The sequence below is a fragment of the Salvelinus fontinalis genome, chromosome 20, assembly GCF_029448725.1.
Source record: "Salvelinus fontinalis isolate EN_2023a chromosome 20, ASM2944872v1, whole genome shotgun sequence".
Lineage (NCBI taxonomy): Eukaryota > Metazoa > Chordata > Actinopteri > Salmoniformes > Salmonidae > Salvelinus > Salvelinus fontinalis.
Genome location: NC_074684.1, coordinates 26,663,669 through 26,679,793, shown reverse-complemented (window position 1 = coordinate 26,679,793; position 16,125 = coordinate 26,663,669). Strand labels below are relative to the sequence as shown.

At 42.4% G+C, this 16,125-nt stretch overlaps 1 protein-coding gene across 7 annotated transcripts in view; it reads left to right on the top strand.

The window, feature by feature from the left end:
* The window catches only part of LOC129817600 (sentrin-specific protease 6-like), a 36,292-nt gene extending 22,554 nt beyond the window's left edge, over nucleotides 1-13,738 (top strand). For all 7 annotated transcript variants that reach the window (XM_055873026.1, XM_055873027.1, XM_055873021.1 and 4 more), the window contains 13 exons: nucleotides 1,444-1,477; nucleotides 1,668-1,859; nucleotides 2,066-2,250; nucleotides 2,533-2,684; nucleotides 2,924-3,040; nucleotides 3,228-3,350; nucleotides 3,636-3,728; nucleotides 7,208-7,566; nucleotides 7,733-7,824; nucleotides 10,621-10,709; nucleotides 10,880-10,948; nucleotides 11,066-11,216; nucleotides 13,135-13,738. In XM_055873026.1, coding sequence (XP_055729001.1) covers nucleotides 1,444-1,477; nucleotides 1,668-1,859; nucleotides 2,066-2,250; nucleotides 2,533-2,684; nucleotides 2,924-3,040; nucleotides 3,228-3,350; nucleotides 3,636-3,728; nucleotides 7,208-7,566; nucleotides 7,733-7,824; nucleotides 10,621-10,709; nucleotides 10,880-10,948; nucleotides 11,066-11,216; nucleotides 13,135-13,362 — 1,884 coding nt within the window. In that variant the 3' untranslated portion in view covers nucleotides 13,363-13,738. The remainder of the gene's footprint in view (nucleotides 1-1,443; nucleotides 1,478-1,667; nucleotides 1,860-2,065; nucleotides 2,251-2,532; nucleotides 2,685-2,923; nucleotides 3,041-3,227; nucleotides 3,351-3,635; nucleotides 3,729-7,207; nucleotides 7,567-7,732; nucleotides 7,825-10,620; nucleotides 10,710-10,879; nucleotides 10,949-11,065; nucleotides 11,217-13,134) is intronic.
* The last annotated feature ends 2,387 nt before the right edge of the window (nucleotides 13,739-16,125 follow it).

Here is a 16,125-nt window from a genome sequence, read left to right as displayed (position 1 = left end):
ATTCATGGCTGTGTTCTTAGGCAAATTTGTGAGTGAGCCCACTCCCTTGGCTAAGAAGCAACCCCACACATGAATGGTCTCAGGATGCTTTACTGTTGGCATGACACAGGACTGATGGCAGCGCTCACCTTGTCTTCTCTGGACAAGCTTTTTTCCGGATGCCCCAAACAATCGGAAAGGGGATTCATCAGAGAAAATGACTACCCCAGTCCTCAGCATCCCAATCCCTGTACCTTTTGCAGAATATCAGTCTGTCCCTGATGTTTTTCCTCGAGAAGTGGCTTCTTTGCTGCCCTTCTTGACACCAGGCCATCCTCAAAGTCTTCGCCTCACTGTGCGTGCAGATGCACGCACACCTGCCTGATGCCATACCTGAGCAAGCTCTGTACTGGTGGTGCCCCGATCCCGCAACTGAATCAACTTTAGGTGGTCCTGGCGCTTGCTGGACTTTCTTGGGTGCCCTGAAGCCTTCTTCACAACAATTGAACCGTTCTCCTTGAAGTTCTTGATGATCCGATAAATGGTTGATTTAGGTGCAATCTTACTGGCAGCAATATCCTTGCCTGTGAAGCCCTTTTTGTGAAAGCAGTGATGACGGCACGTGTTTCCTTGCAGGTAACCATGCTTGACAGAGGAAGAACAATGATTCCAAGCACCACCCTCCTTTTGAAGCTTCCAGTCTGTTATTTGAACTCAATCAGCATGACAGAGTGATCTCCAGCCTTGTCCTCGTCAACACTCACACCTGTGTTAACGAGAGAATCACAGACATGATGTCAGCTGGTCCTTTGGAGGCAGGGCTGAAATGCAGTGGAAATGTTTTATTGAGATTCAGTTAATTGGCATGGCAAAAGGGTCTTTGCAAATAATTGCAATTCATCTGATCACTCTTCATAACATTCTGGAGTATATGCAAATTGCCATCATACAAACTGAGGCAGCAGACTTTGAAAGTTAATATTTGTGTCATTCTCAACTTTTGGTCACGACTGTACTCTTTCTGTACAGACACTTATACTTACTTAAAATCTGGCTAAAAGCAATAGCCTATCAGGTTTTTTTCCTGGATCAAAAAGGGGCTTAGGTGGTGGGCTTGGTAGGAGGCGTGGAATGAGCGCCGTCAGTGTAGCTACATTTTAGAGAACATTTTAAGAGGCCCTCATCCTGCAATTCTACACATTTTCTCCATGGAGCTGAGAGAAAATGGTGCCGTTTTAAAGCTTATTTCCTGTGATTCTACATATTCTGCCATCGAGCTGAGAGAGAATTTTACTGTTTTTAAAGCTAGTTTTCCTGCAATTCTATACATTTACCATGAATAATGTTGTTATTTGTCTTAACCATAACAAAATGAATACTGCTAAATTAATTGTTTTTTGAATTTTCACTATTCCCTGACTGTCTAGCATACCGCCATCATTCAACCATCTCTTTGTCTTTCAGTTTACGGTCGATCACATTCATCTTGAAACTGAAGGTAGGAGACAACAAGAACGTCAGATGTCCTATAAATGTTTTCCTCTGCTCTCAAAGGACAACCGATTGTAGATAGACTAGACAGTGTTGTACAGTGTGTAGGGTTGCAAAATTACAGTACATTTCCTAAATACATTTCTGGAATTGATCAAACTAAACAGTATGTGACATAATAGTGCTTTGTGTGCCAGGTCCTGAGGTGGATGCTCTGGAGAAGGTGTGTCTGCGTGCGTCGGAGCTCATAAGCTGTGAGTGGTGCAGCGTGAGGAAGCTGCCCGTCCTCTTCTTCCAGACCAGCACCGAGGAATGTGTGCGGCTCCGCACCCAGCTCAAGATGACCCGAGACAAGGGAGGCCTGTGCTGGTACGACTGCGCTGGCAACGGTAAGGATTGCAGACGCTACATAGTGATGTCAATGGAACTGTGGAGATCCCATGCCAGTTGCAGTAGTCTGTACATAGATGGATGAACAGAAACCTGTGTTTGGAGAAGCCTTTCTGTGACATGTCATTTTGTGCTAAATAAAGCGAGTCTGTTACCTCACCTTCAACAAAATGTCAAGTCTTGTTGCTTTCCGTTCTGTCCTCAGACTCTGATGAGAAGTACATCGTGTTGATCTTTGAGAACGGGCTGTCGATGCACCAGCAGATGGTTCTAGAGGAGATTCTACAAGAGATCGGCCGAGCCAACAACCTCAATGAGTTCCCCACCAAATTGTCGTTTGATGAAGCTAACATCAGATTGGTCAACTACAACAAAGCAACTAAAGAAAAGGTGGGCCTGCTTATTCCCTGTTTCTGGGAATCTTCCAACTGGGATTTCTGGAGAACTTGGGAATTTTGGAAAAGTTGTTGGAATTGATCAAACTTAACAGTATGTGACGTAATAGGGCTGTGTGTCTCAGGTCCTGAAGATTAGCATCTTAGAGCCTTTTGAGACTAGCTACAAAAATATATGTTGCTGGTTTTGCTTTTCTTAGACATCAGATTTTCAATAAATAGTTTATTTTGAACAATCCCATGACAAATATATTTTGGTTACATCCCTTTCTTGTAGGTAAACAACAAAAACAACAGCACTAAAACCAACACACCGGCTCCAATGGTGCGAACGCGCATGGCTACACGACAGCAGAACGATGCGTTCTTTGATGATGAAGACGATGACATGGCTGAGCTCCAACCCACCTTCACTGGACCAATCATAAAGTACAAGGGTTATCTATCTCCTACTCCTGGGTCATGTTCATTAGGCACCAAACAGAAGAAAATTGACTGAAACGGGGAGGGACTATCTGAAACTTGTCCAATAAGAAACACTTGTTTTCATTTTTTGTTGCAAACGATTTTGCTTCGTTGTACCCTAATGAATACAACCCTGTCATCTTAAGCACAATTCTGTGTTTGTTTGTTCCTGATGGTTTAATCATTGGATGGTTGTGTTGTAGGTTGATGGTGTACCCACCTCCTCCAGCCAAGGGGGGCATATCGGTGACTAACGAAGACCTTCACTGCCTTAATGATGGAGAATTCCTAAACGACGTCATCATAGACTTTTATTTAAAGTTGGTGTAATTTGCTTTCCATTGTCTTATTTTCCATTGTAAATTTTCCATTGTCTTTAAAGTCACATTCTCTGTTTGATATTCTATCGAAGCAGTGCTTGCTTTTGTTGCATATAAGGGACATTGACCAACCTCACAGGGACTGTGGATTGACTGTTTTCTGTGTGTGTATCTTCCCTTTACTTAGATATTTAGTTTTGGAGAAGTTGAAAAAAGAAGACTCACAAAGGAGTCACGTGTTTAGCTCATTCTTTTACAAGAGACTCAACCAGAAAGAGAGGAGAATCCTCCCAGACACCACGAACCTACCGTGAGTCTCCCCTTCTCTGGCCAGTGATATGAGGGGCAACACATTTCACACCGAATTTAGTTATGACAGGACAGAAGCTGAAGTGCTGGAGTCTGGTTTAGTGATAGCTCTGCCGACTCCGGACCACACATCCGCTGGCTACTGCGTTTCGATGCCCGCCTTGGCCCTTCCTCTCGGTCTCACTCAGTCTTCCTCTCTACATTTCGACTAGGACTATTATTGTCCATAAAACAAAATACCAACGACTTAAAAAAACAAACATGTTACTTCTTTGCTGGTTATCAGGATGCAGAAGAGGAAGCACAACAGGGTGAAGACATGGACCAGACATGTAGACCTGTTCCAAAAGGACTTCATCTTTGTGCCCATCAATGAGTCGTAAGTTACTGTCTCTAAATATCACTGACTGCTTCCCAAATGACACCCTATTCGCTATATAGTGCACACATGTTTATATAGTGCACCACTTTACAAAAGTAGTGCGCTTTATAGGGCTCTGGTTAAAATAAGTTCACTATTTAGGATGCACAATCTATCCAAATGGAATTCCATTCAAGTCTCAAAGGGATACTTTGGGATTTTGGCAATGAAGTCATGGATACCATTTTTATGTCTCTGCATCCAGTATGAAGGAAGTTGGAGGTAGTTTCACAAGCCAATGCTAACTACAGTGCATTCTGAAAGTATTCACACCCCTTGACTTTCCACATTTTGTAACGTTACAGCCTTATTCTAAAATTGATTCAATCTACACACAATACCCCATAATGACGAAGCGAAAATAGGTTTTTAGAAATGTTTGCAAATGTATAAAAAAAGAACAGATTGGGATAAACAGATATCAAGGTATATCTGGAACAGTAAGAGACCAATAATTAGATATACAATATTACATTTACCAAAGAACTGTTGGGGTATGGTCTTACCAAACCTAAAATATTATTTTGTGTCAGCCCAATTGAGACCTCTGGTGTGTTGGTGCAATTCAGAATCCAAATCCAAATTGAAAGACATGGAGACTACTTTGACAGAGATACCCATACAGTCAGTTTTGGGAAATAAAGACATGGTAATAGAAATATACTGTAGACAAAATCAGTGGATTAATTTCTCTCTGAAGACATGGTTTAGGGAAGTTATGCAAAATAATTAAGAGAGGTCAACTGCTGAGTTGGCCCGCATACGACCCCAGCTTCATCCCTGCAACTCAGGACAGCAGATTTAAACAATGGACGCAGAAAGGCATCACATCATTCAGTACAATTATGAGGACCTAGATAACTTCCAGGACCTAAGTAAAAAAACATGGCTTGGATAAACAAGATTTTTATAGATGCCTACAAGTTCGACACTATTTCTTGAGGGAGATAAAAGTGATTGAGCCACGAGCACCTCAAAAATGAATCCAAGTATTCACTAACGCATACAACTTGGGGAGTAACAAAAAAACTATTTTAAATCTCTACTTGGGTATTCAAACCTCAAAGAAACATTCTACAAACTATAAGAAATGGGAGGAGGAACTTAACATTGAAATAACTGATGAAACATGGTTGAACATATTAGAGACTCAACAAAGCTCCACCAACTCAAGATCATGGAGAGAATTCTGTTGGAAGAATGTTATACGTTTCTTCATAACACCTAAACTGAAATCAAAACAGACTGGCTCACCACACCCTTGTTGGAGAGAATGCGGTCTATTGAGGGCGGACCACTCTCATATCTTTTGGACTTACTGGGGAAAATAAGATCTAACATTGGAAAAATAATGGGATTTGACATAGAACAAACATTAATTTATTTGTACTTGGGTGAAATACCTGATAACTTAGACAATAGAGTCAAGTACCTGTTGAAGGCCCTACTGGCAGCCAGTAAAAAGGCTATCACTAGGAAATGGCTACAAAAAGACCCTCCCACAGGGACACAATGGATAGACATTGTAGAAGAAATACACCACATGGAGCGTATGACCTTTGCTTTAAGAACTCAAGAGGAGATAGTTCAAGAATACTGGGAGAAATGGGTTTCATACTTGGAAACGGTCTAATTCAAAGATGTTAATGTAACTAATATGATGAAGGTGTGATGTGCACTGTAACTGCCAGATCTTTTTTGTTGTTCTTTTACTTTATTTGTACTTTCTTTGTGTTCCTCAATAAAAACAAAGTATAAAGAAAAAAAACAACAACAGATACCTTATTTATGTAAGTGTTCAGACCCTTTGCTAAGAGACTCGACATTGAGCTCCGGTGCATCCTGTTTCCATTGATCATCCTTTATATGTTTCTACAACTTGGAGTGCACTTGTGGTTAATTCAACTGATTGGACATATTTTTGGAAAGGCACACACCTTTCTATATAAGGTCCCACAGTTGACAGTGCATGTCAGAGCAACAACCGAGCCATGAGGTCGAGGGAATTGTCCGTAGAGCTCCAAGACAGGATTGTGTTGGCACAGATCTGGGGAAGGGTACCAAAACATTTCTGGAGCATTGAAGATCCCCAAGAACACAGTGGCCTCCATCATGCTTAAATGGAAGGAGTTTGGAACCACCAAGACTCTTCCTCGAGCTGGTTGCCCGGCCAAACTGAGCAATCGGGGGAGAAGGACATTGGTCAGGGAGGTGACCAAGAACCCGATGGTCACTCTGATAGAGCTCCAGAGTTCCTCTGTGGAGATGGGAGAACCTTCCAGAAGGACAACCATCTCTGCAGCATGCCACCAATCAGGCCTTTATGGTAGAGTTGCCAGAGGGAAGCCACTCTTCAGTAAAAGGCACATGACAGCCCGCTTGGAGTTGTCCGAAAAGGCACCTAAAGGACTTTCATACCATGAGAAACAAGATTGAACTCTTTGGCCTGCATGCCAAGCGTCGCGTCTGGAGGAAACTTTGCACCATCCCTATGGTGAAGCATGCTGGTGGCAGCATCATGCTGTGGGGATCCTTAAGCGCCAGGGACTGGGAGACTAGTCAGGATCGAGGGAAAGATGTAAACAGAGATCCTTAATGAAAACCTGCTCTAGAGCGTTCAGGACTTCAGACTGGGGTGAAGATTTCCCTTCCAACAGGACAATGACCCTAAGCACACAGCCAAGACAACGCAGGAGTGGCTTCGGAACAAGTCTGTGAATGTCCTTGAGTGGCCCAGCCAGAGCCCAGACTTGAACCCGATCTAACATCTCTGGAGAGACTTGAAAATCTCTGTGAAGCGATGCTCCCCATCCAGCCTGACAGAGCTTGAGAGGATCTGTAGAGAAGAATGGGAGAAACTCCCCAAATACAGGCGTGCCAAGCTTGTAGTGTCATATACCCAAGAAGACTCAAAGCTGTAATCGCTGCCAAAGGCGCTTCAACAAAGTACTGAGTAAAGGGTCTGAATACTTATGTAAATGTGATATTTCATGTTTTTTGTATACATTTGCAAACATTTCTAAAAACTTGTTTTTGTTTAGTCATGGGGTATTATGTGTAGATTGATGGGGGGGAAACAATTTTAATCCATTTTAGAATAAGGCTGTAACGTTAGAAAATGTGGACAAAGTCAAGAGGTCGGAATACTTTCCGAATGCACTGTAGTGTTTGCGCAATGATGGAAGTCTATGGTATCTACTAGCATGCTAGCAACTTCCTTCAATCTGCACGCAGAGATATAGTTAATTTGACGCTGGGGAAGTAGATGAATGGCTTCATTTCCAAAAACCTGAAGTATCCCTTTAAGCATTTACGTGACGTGCAGTGATGAAAGCAAACACATTTGTTATTTTGTATCAGTATAAGATGCAAAGTAAGACACATGGTAAACCTAATTCTCTTTCTTAACCAAACCCATTGGTCTCTCTATGTTTCAGATCCCACTGGTACTTGGCAGTGATCTGCTTCCCAGGGATGCAGGGCCCTCAGTTTGAGCCCAACCCTTTGTGCCAGGCCCCAGGGCTATCACAGACACAGTCAACACCCCAGGGCAGGCCTCCTGACCACTGCCGGCCACTCTCCCCAGAGTCAGACTACTGTGAGCCCCCAGGCAGAGAGGAACCTTTGGCCCCCTCAGAGAAGCTGTCCCTCAGTGCAACAGAGGCCTCCTCGGAAGGACACTCCCACAGCGAGCAGCCAAAGGGAGCGTCCATTTGTCCCAATGGGGGCCAAGTGCCTCCCAAGACCTCTTTAGAAAGGGTGAATGGGCTGGTCAATGCTCAGCCACAGTACACAGGTGACCCACAGACAATGTCTCTACTTGGAAGTAGCATTTCATTGCACTGTGTACAGTACACTGTATCCTGTGCAAATGGCAAATATACTTTGATGTCTTAGAAGCTGTGTGGAAATTGATGGATGAAGAGTCAGTTATCTCACTGGCTTTTAATCATGTTTTGCAGATGGCTTGCACAGAATCAGTTTGTGTTTCAGATCAGGTAGTGGCAATGGTGATGACACAGATACCTTTTCTGATGACCAAAGCTCCTGTCAGGTAATGGGGGAATTTGCTATTCTGTTGGTGACATTTGTATTTATTATGAAACTCCAGTAGTTCCTGCCAATGCAGCAGCTACTCTTCCTGGGGTCCAGCAAAATAAAGGCAGTTTATACAATTTCAAAAATATTACAACCCATTCACAGATTTCACAACACACTGTTTTAAATCAAATTTGACTGCTTGCATCAGTTACTTGATGTGGTATAGAGTTCCATGTAGTCATGGCTCTATGTAGAACTGTGCGCCTCCCATAGTCTGTTCTGGACTTGGGGATTGTGAAGAGATGTCTTGTGGGGCATGCATGGGTGTCTTACGCCTGTAGTTTAAACAGACAGCTTGGTGCATTCAACATGCCGACACCTCTCATAAATACAAGTATCGATGAAGTCAATCCCTCCTCCACTTTGAGCCAGGAGAGATTGACATATTAATATTAGCTCTCTGTACATCCAATGGCCAGCCGTGCTGCCCGGTTCTGAGCCAATTGCAATTTTCCTGAGTCCTTTTTTGTGGCACCTGACCGAACAGTAGTCCAGATGCGACAAAACTAGGGCCTGTAAGACCTGCCTTGTTGATAGTGCTGTTATGAAGGTAGTGCAGCGCTTTATTATGGACTTCTCCCCATCTTAGCTACTTTTGTGTCAATATGTTTTGACCATGACAGTTTACAATCCAGGGTAACTTCAAGCAGTTTAGTCACCTCAACTTGCTCAATTTCCACATTATTTATTACAATATTTAGTTTGAGGTTTAGTGAATGATTTGTCCCAAATACAATACTTATATATATATTTTTATATTTAGGACTAACTTATTCCTTGCCACCCACTCTGAAACTAACTGCAGCTCTTTGTTAGGGGGTTGCAGTCACTTCAGTCGCTGTAGTAGCTGACATGTATAGTGTGGAGTCATCCGCATACATAGACACACTGGCTTTACTCAATGCCAGTGACATGTCATTAGTAAAAAATGAAAAAAGTAAGGGGCCTAGACAGCTGCCCTGGAGAATTCCTGATTATGTTGGAGAGGCTTCCATTTAAAGAACTCCCTCTGTGTTCTGTTAGACAGGTAATTCTTTATCCACAATGTACAGTTGAAGTCGGAAGTTTACATACACCTTAACCAAATACATTTATACTCAGTTTTTCACAATTCCTGACATTTAATCCTAGAAAAAATTCCCTGTTTTAGGTGAGTTAGGATCACCACTTTATTTTAAGAATGTGAAATGTCAGAATAATAGTAGAAATAATTAATTATTTCCGCTTTTATTTCTTTCATCACATTCCCAGTGGGTCAGAAGTTTACATACACTCAATTAGTATTTTGTAGCATTGCCTATAAATTGTTTAACTTAGGTCAAATGTTTTAGGTAGCCTTCCACACGCTTCCCACAATAAATTGGGTGAATTTTGGCCCATTCCTCCTGACAGAGCTGATGTAACGTAGTTAGGTTTGTAGGCCTCCTTGCTCGCACACACTTTTTCAGTTCTGCCCACAAATTTTCTATAGGATTGAGGTCAGGGCTTTGTGATGGCCACTCCAATACCTTGATTTTGTTGTCCTTAAGCCATTTTGCCACAACTTTGGAAGTATGCTTTGGGTCATTGTCCATTTGGAAGACCCATTTGCGACCAAGCTTTAACTTCCTGACTGATGTCTTGAGATGTTGCTTCATGATGCCATCTATTTTGTGAAGTGCACCAGTCTCTCCTACAGCAAAAAGTACGATATTTGTTACCTTGTGCAGTTGCAAACCGTAGTCGGGCTTTTTTATGGCGGTTTTGGAGCAGTGGCTTCTTCCTTGCTGAGCGGCCTTTTAGGTTATGTCGATATAGGACTTGTTTTACTGTGGATATAGATACTATTGTACCGGTTTCCTCCAGTATCTTCACAAGGTCCTTTGCTGCTTTTCTGGGATTGATTTGTACTTTTCGCACCAAAGTATGTTCATCTGAAGGAGACTTAGTGACATGACGTCTGCGTGGGTCCATGGTGTTTATACTTGCGTACTATTGTTTGTACAAATGAACGTGGTACCTTCAGGCGTTTGGAGATTGCTCCCAAACATAAACCAGACTTGTGGAGGTCTACAATTTTTGGCTGATTTCTTTTGATTTTCCCATGATGTCAAGCAAGGAAGCACTGAGTTTGAAGGTAGACCTTGAAATACATCCACAGGTACACCTCCAATTGACTCAAATGATGTCAATTAGCCTATCAGAAGCTTCTAAAGCCATGACATCATTTTCTTAAGCTGTTTAAAGGCAGTCAACTTAGTGTATGTGAACTTCTGACCCACTGGAATTGTGATACAGTGAAATAATCTGTCTGTAAACAATTGTTGGAAAAATTACTTGTGTCATGCACAAAGTAGATGTCTTAACCGACTTGCCAAAACTATAGTTTGTTAACAAGAAATTTGTGGAGTGGTTGAAAAACAAGTTTTAATTACTCCAACCTAAGTGCATGTTAACTTTCGACTTCAACTGTAGCAGAGGGTGTTAAGCCATAACACATATATATGTATTTCCAGCAGCAGACTATGATCGATAATGTCAAAAGCCACACTGAAGTCTAACAAAACAGCACCCACAATCTTTTTATCATCAATTTCTCTCAGCCAATCATCAGTCATTTGTGTGAGTGCTGTGCTTGTTGAATGTCCTTCCCTATAAGCATGCGAAAAGTTTGTCAATTTGTTTACTGTAAAATAACATTATCTGATGATTTGCAGATTAAGTTAAATGAATGTTGTGTAACTTTGTTTAGTTCTTTTTTTTTGTCTAGGATGAGTGCAGTGAGGACGGTGCACTTGCTGAAGACCTGGAACTCCCTGAGAGCTCAGAGTGGACATCAAAACCCACCGTCTGTAAACAGTGAGTAGGAAAGGATGTTCTACCATTTTTGTGGCAGTAGAGGATGCTATTGCTTTCCTTCTGACACCTTTGGATAGTGTCATTTGAGGTTAATGAATATTTACCATGAATATTTACCTAACGATTACAATGTTTTAGGCCTTTTCTAAGTGTGTTGTTTGTTTTCTCAGACCTTGTATTCTCATCATGGACTCGTTACGTGGCCCTGCCAGATCTTCTGTCATTAAAACATTACGAGAGTAAGTCAATGCTTTAATACTGTTCTGAATATTGTAGATTTAGTTTGCCTAATTAGCACACAAAAGCAAACCTTCCCAAGCCATTTATATTTTGTTTGTGTGTGTGTGTAACTGTAGGTACCTGGAGGTGGAGTGGGAGGTGAGGAAAGGAAGTCGGAGGAGTTTTGGGAGGGACCAGACAAAGGGTTCTAGCCCACATGTGCCTCAGCAGGACAACTTCAGCGACTGTGGAGTCTACATTCTGCAGTATGTGGAGAGCTTCTTCGAGGTGAGAGTTTAATCTGGAGCGACACAACCAGTGTACACACACACACCAATGCAGTGTACTGTAACTGAGACACCTGGAGCCATATAATGGGATGTAGGCCATTAACACAGTGTTGCTGGGTCATTTTAAATTGCCAATGTTTTCAGAATGTATTTAGTGACGCAATTACTTGTAGCAGACTAACCTTACCATTGATCCTGGTAGGATAAATAGTGCATTCGGAAAGTATTCAGACCCCTTGACTTTTTCCACATTGTTATGTTAGACTTATTCTAAAAGATAACATTTGTTTTTTTCCCCCTCATCAATTTACACAATAACCCATAATGACAAAGCAAAAACAGGTTTTTCATTTTTTAGCAAATATATTACAAATAAAAAACTGACATTTACATATGTTTTCAGACCCTTTACTCAGTACTTTGAAGCACTTTTGGCAGTGGTTACAGCCTCGAGTCTTCTTGGATATGACGCTACAAGTTTGGTACACCTGTATTTGGGGTGTTTCTCCTATTCTTCTCTGCAGATCCTCTCAAGCTCTGTCAGGTTGGATGGGGAGTGTCGCTGCACAGCTATCTTCAGGTCTCTCCAGAGATGTTCAATCGGGTTCAAGTCCGGGCTCTGGCTGGACCACTCAAGGACATTCACAGACTTGTTTCCGAAGCCACTTCTGCATTGTGTGCTTAGGATCATTGTCCTGCTGGTTAACCTTCGCCCCAGTCTGAGATCCTCAGTGTTCTGGAGCAGGTTTTCATCAAGGATCTCTCTGTACTTTGCTCCACTCATCTTTCCCTCGATCCTGACTTGTCTCCCAGTCGCTGCTGCTGAAAAACATCCCCACAGCATGATGCTGCCACCACCATATTTCACTGTAGGGATGGTTTTAGGTTTCTTCCAGATGTGACGCTTGGCGTTCAGGCCAAATATTTCAATCTTGGTTTCATCAGATCAGAGAATCTTGTTTCTCATGGTCTGAGAGTCCTTTACGTTCCTTTTGGCGAACTCCAAACAGGCTCTCGTGCCTTTTTTAATGAGGAGAGGCTTCCATCTGGCCACTTCCATAAAGGCCAGATTGGTGCAGAGCTGCATAGATGGTTGTCCTTCTGGAACGTTCTGCCATCTCCACAGAGGAACTCTGGAGCTCTGTCAAAGTGACCATCGGGTTCTTGGTCACCTCCCTGACCCAGGCCCTTCTCCCCTGATTGCTCAGTTTGGCTGTGCGTCCAGCTCTAGGAATAGTCTTGGTGGTTCCAAACTTCTTCCATTTAAGAATGATGAAGGCCACTGTGTTCTTGGGGACCTTCAATGCTGCAGAAATGTTTTTGTACCTTTCTTCAGATCTGTGCCTCAACACAATCCTGTCTTGGAGCTCTATGGACAATTCCTTTGACCTTATGGCTTGGTTTTTGCTCTGACATGCACTGGCAACTTTGGGACCTTATATAGACAGGTGTGTGCCTTTCCATATGTCCAATCAGTTGAATTTACCACAGGTGCACTCCAAGTTGTAGAAACATCTGATGGATGATCAATGGAAACAGGATGCACCTGGGACTCGAAATTGAGCTCATCGCAAAGGGTCTGAATACTTATGTAAATAAGGTATCTTTTTATTTTTAATACATTATCAAACATTTCAAACAATTATGGGGTATTGTGTGTAGATCGATCAGTCTAATTTTAAAAAAGGCTGTAACGTAACTAAATGTTGAAAAAGGGAAGGGGTCTGAATACTTTTCGAATGCACTGTATATTTTATTTAACTGAATTACCTGCAGTGGTTGTTAATCAATTGAGCAATTGCATGAACCAGGGCTTTAGACTATTGATTTGGAAGCTTCATTTCTACCTTGCACCACTCTGAAAATAGGACTTCGGCCTGAATCCAAAATAATCATGATTTTGGGCTCCCATTCAGAATCCACTTACCAGCTTTCATCTCCCGGTGAACCTGGAGGAATGGTTCCCGCAGCAACGTATGAAGACGAAACGCGAAGAGATCAAGGAGCTCATCTTAAATATCCAAGCTCAACAGGAGATGGAGGCGGGCCAGGGCTCAGCCAAAGGCTCCCCTGGAGAACAGGAGGTGGGAGAAGAGGATACAGGGGAAGGTGTAGAGATTCAGAACCTGCCTGTCAGCCCCTGAGGTGCGCTGTCTAGTCCGACACTGCTACCTACTTACCTCTTTTACTTTGACATGATGGTCCTATCTATCGGGTGGGTCTCCCGCTGCCTGGCAAAGCCTTGGAGGTCTGTCTGCCTGCTGCCGGGGCCAAGCCTGGATGAAGGTCTGCCTGCCTGCTGCCTTGGCCAAGCCTGGATGGGGATCTGGAGGTATGCCTGCCTGCTGCTGGGCCCAGACTGGATGGAGGTCTGCCTGCCTGCTGCCAGGGCCAAGCCTGGTTGTACACTGCTGGATTACTCTCCATCTCCATTATTTCTTAACAGCCATATTCCTTCCATTGACAACAAAACAAAACATTTTAAATTTGTATTGAATAAAACATGTATATATTCTGGAAGTTTTTTGCTGCCTTAGTAATTGATAGTTTTTGATGCCGTGCTCTACATGAAGATCATCATCCATAGGTTAGTTATGTTTTCTTCATAAATGTTATTTTCCGGAAGGATCTGTGCAGAATATACCGTTGTGCTGCTCTCGCATCGTGTTTATGCTTTCGACTGAGACTGAACTGGCAGTTATTTGTAATTTATATCCATACCTCTCATTAATGGGGCGGCAGGTAGCCTAGTGGTTAGAGCATTGAACTAGTATAACGAGATATTGAACCTGGGATGACATCATCTCATGTATTCTATAACAGTAACTGTCAAATATTTTACTAGGGAAAAGGTGCACCCAATTCAGAATTTTTTTATGCAGAGAAAAATACTGGCATACAGTATGTTATAAAGAGCAAGTGATGTGCTCGTGTCTGTGTTTAATGCTCAAGATCCATCCACTCTGGTAGTAGGGATTTAACAAGCACTGGCTAAACTATTTATTTATTTTACCTTTATTTAACTAGACAAGTCAGTTAAGAACATTCTTATTTTCAATGACGGCTTAGGAACAGTGGGTTAATTGCCTTGTTCAGGGGCAGAACGACAGATTTTTTTTACCATGTCAGCTCGGGGATTCGATCTTGCAACCTTTTGGTTATTAGTGCATTTTGCCTAGTTGCTTCATCTGGTCACCTGGGGTGGATGGGATGTAAAATAGGTCCTCCAGAGAGCTGCTTGTCTTCCATTGTTTGAACAAATAACTGCTGTTATGATCTATCATTATCTAGGGATGATTGGGTTTTGACAGTTTACATTTACATTTAAGTCATTTAGCAGACGCTCTTAACCAGAGCGACTTACAAATTGGTTTATACAGGGATATACATTGAGTGACAGACTGTCCACGTGAAAGCTAGGATCCCTTATTGATGTCAATTGTTAAATCCACTTCAATCAGTGTAGATAAAGGGGAGGAGACAGGTTAAAGGATTTTTAATCATTGATACATGGATTGTGTGTGCCATTCAGAGGGTGAATGGGCAAGACAAAATATTTAAGTGCTTTTTGAACGGGGTATGGTAGCAGGTACCAGACGCACCGGTTTTAGTGTGTCATGGACTGCAACGCTGCTGGGTTTTTCACACAACCGTTTCCCGTGTGTATCAAGAATGGTCCACCACCCAACTCGACACAACTGTGGGAAGCATTGGAGTCAACATGGGCCAGCATGCCTGTGGAACGCTTTCGACACCTTGTAGAGAAAGACCATACCCTAAAGAATTGAGGCTGTTCTGAGTGCAAAAGGCAGAGGTGCAACCCAATATTAGGAACCCAATGCTCTTAATGTTTTGTCCACTGTTTATTTAGTGGGTGTGTACATGACGGACCACAGCAGTTTTATAGATCTTTATTTTCTAAAAAGCTTTTATTTTATATAACCCTAGCTCAAAGTAAGCTCCATGTATATTCAGAGGTGTTAATTATTTGTTTTAATCACATTGATCTTAAAGATACTGTATGTGAAGGAGTATGTTAAAACAGCAGAATGAGGCTTTCCTCTCCTTTTCTAGGTATGTGTAGCTTTTTGAGTTCATAGAAGCTTTGCATTCATTCCCACGTTCTATCCTGATGGGTGTTTTAAAACTAAGGCTGTATCCCAAATGGCACCCTGTTTCCTATGTAGTGCACTACTTTGACCAGAGCCCCATGTAGTTAGTGTACTACTTTTGACCAGAGCTCTGGTCAAAAATAGTGCCCTATATAGGGAATAGTGCCATTTGGGACGCTAACCATGAGAGAATAACCTAGAGATGCCTTCACTGCGGTTATGGTCACGGACAATGTTGTGTAAATATTTTACAAGCTAAAGTTGGATCAATGCACCCTCACACTTGTCCTCTGTGATGTGACGGACAGTATCTATTGTCCACTGAAATGTCAAGTGCATCCAAACCAATTCTGCCACACAACCAGTCATCATAGTTTCCATGGAGGATAGGCCTATGATTGTGTTTGCACAGCTAGCCTTGTTTTTCATGAGGGCTGGCCCCAGTTGGCTGGTGAATAGACAAACATTTCCTCTAGCACAACCTGAAATTGCCTTTCATATGTACATGATACAAGGTGGCCAATGAACTTGCTCACCTCACCAGGTGTGGAGTGTGATATATTTGTGCTTTGTCTTTCCTCCCAAAGTAAGCACTTGTCTTGTTCACTTCCCTTGTCCTTGAAATGAGTGGTATAAGAAACATGGTGGAAGCTCCCAATAGTCCATGCTTCTACAATCCTATGGTTTTAATTTATGTGCACACTTCAGGAGAATGGAGATATTAAAGGGACACACCAGTGAGGAGCCAACAGGTTCTCGGGGCAGAATGCACACATTAGGAGGCACCATTGTCTG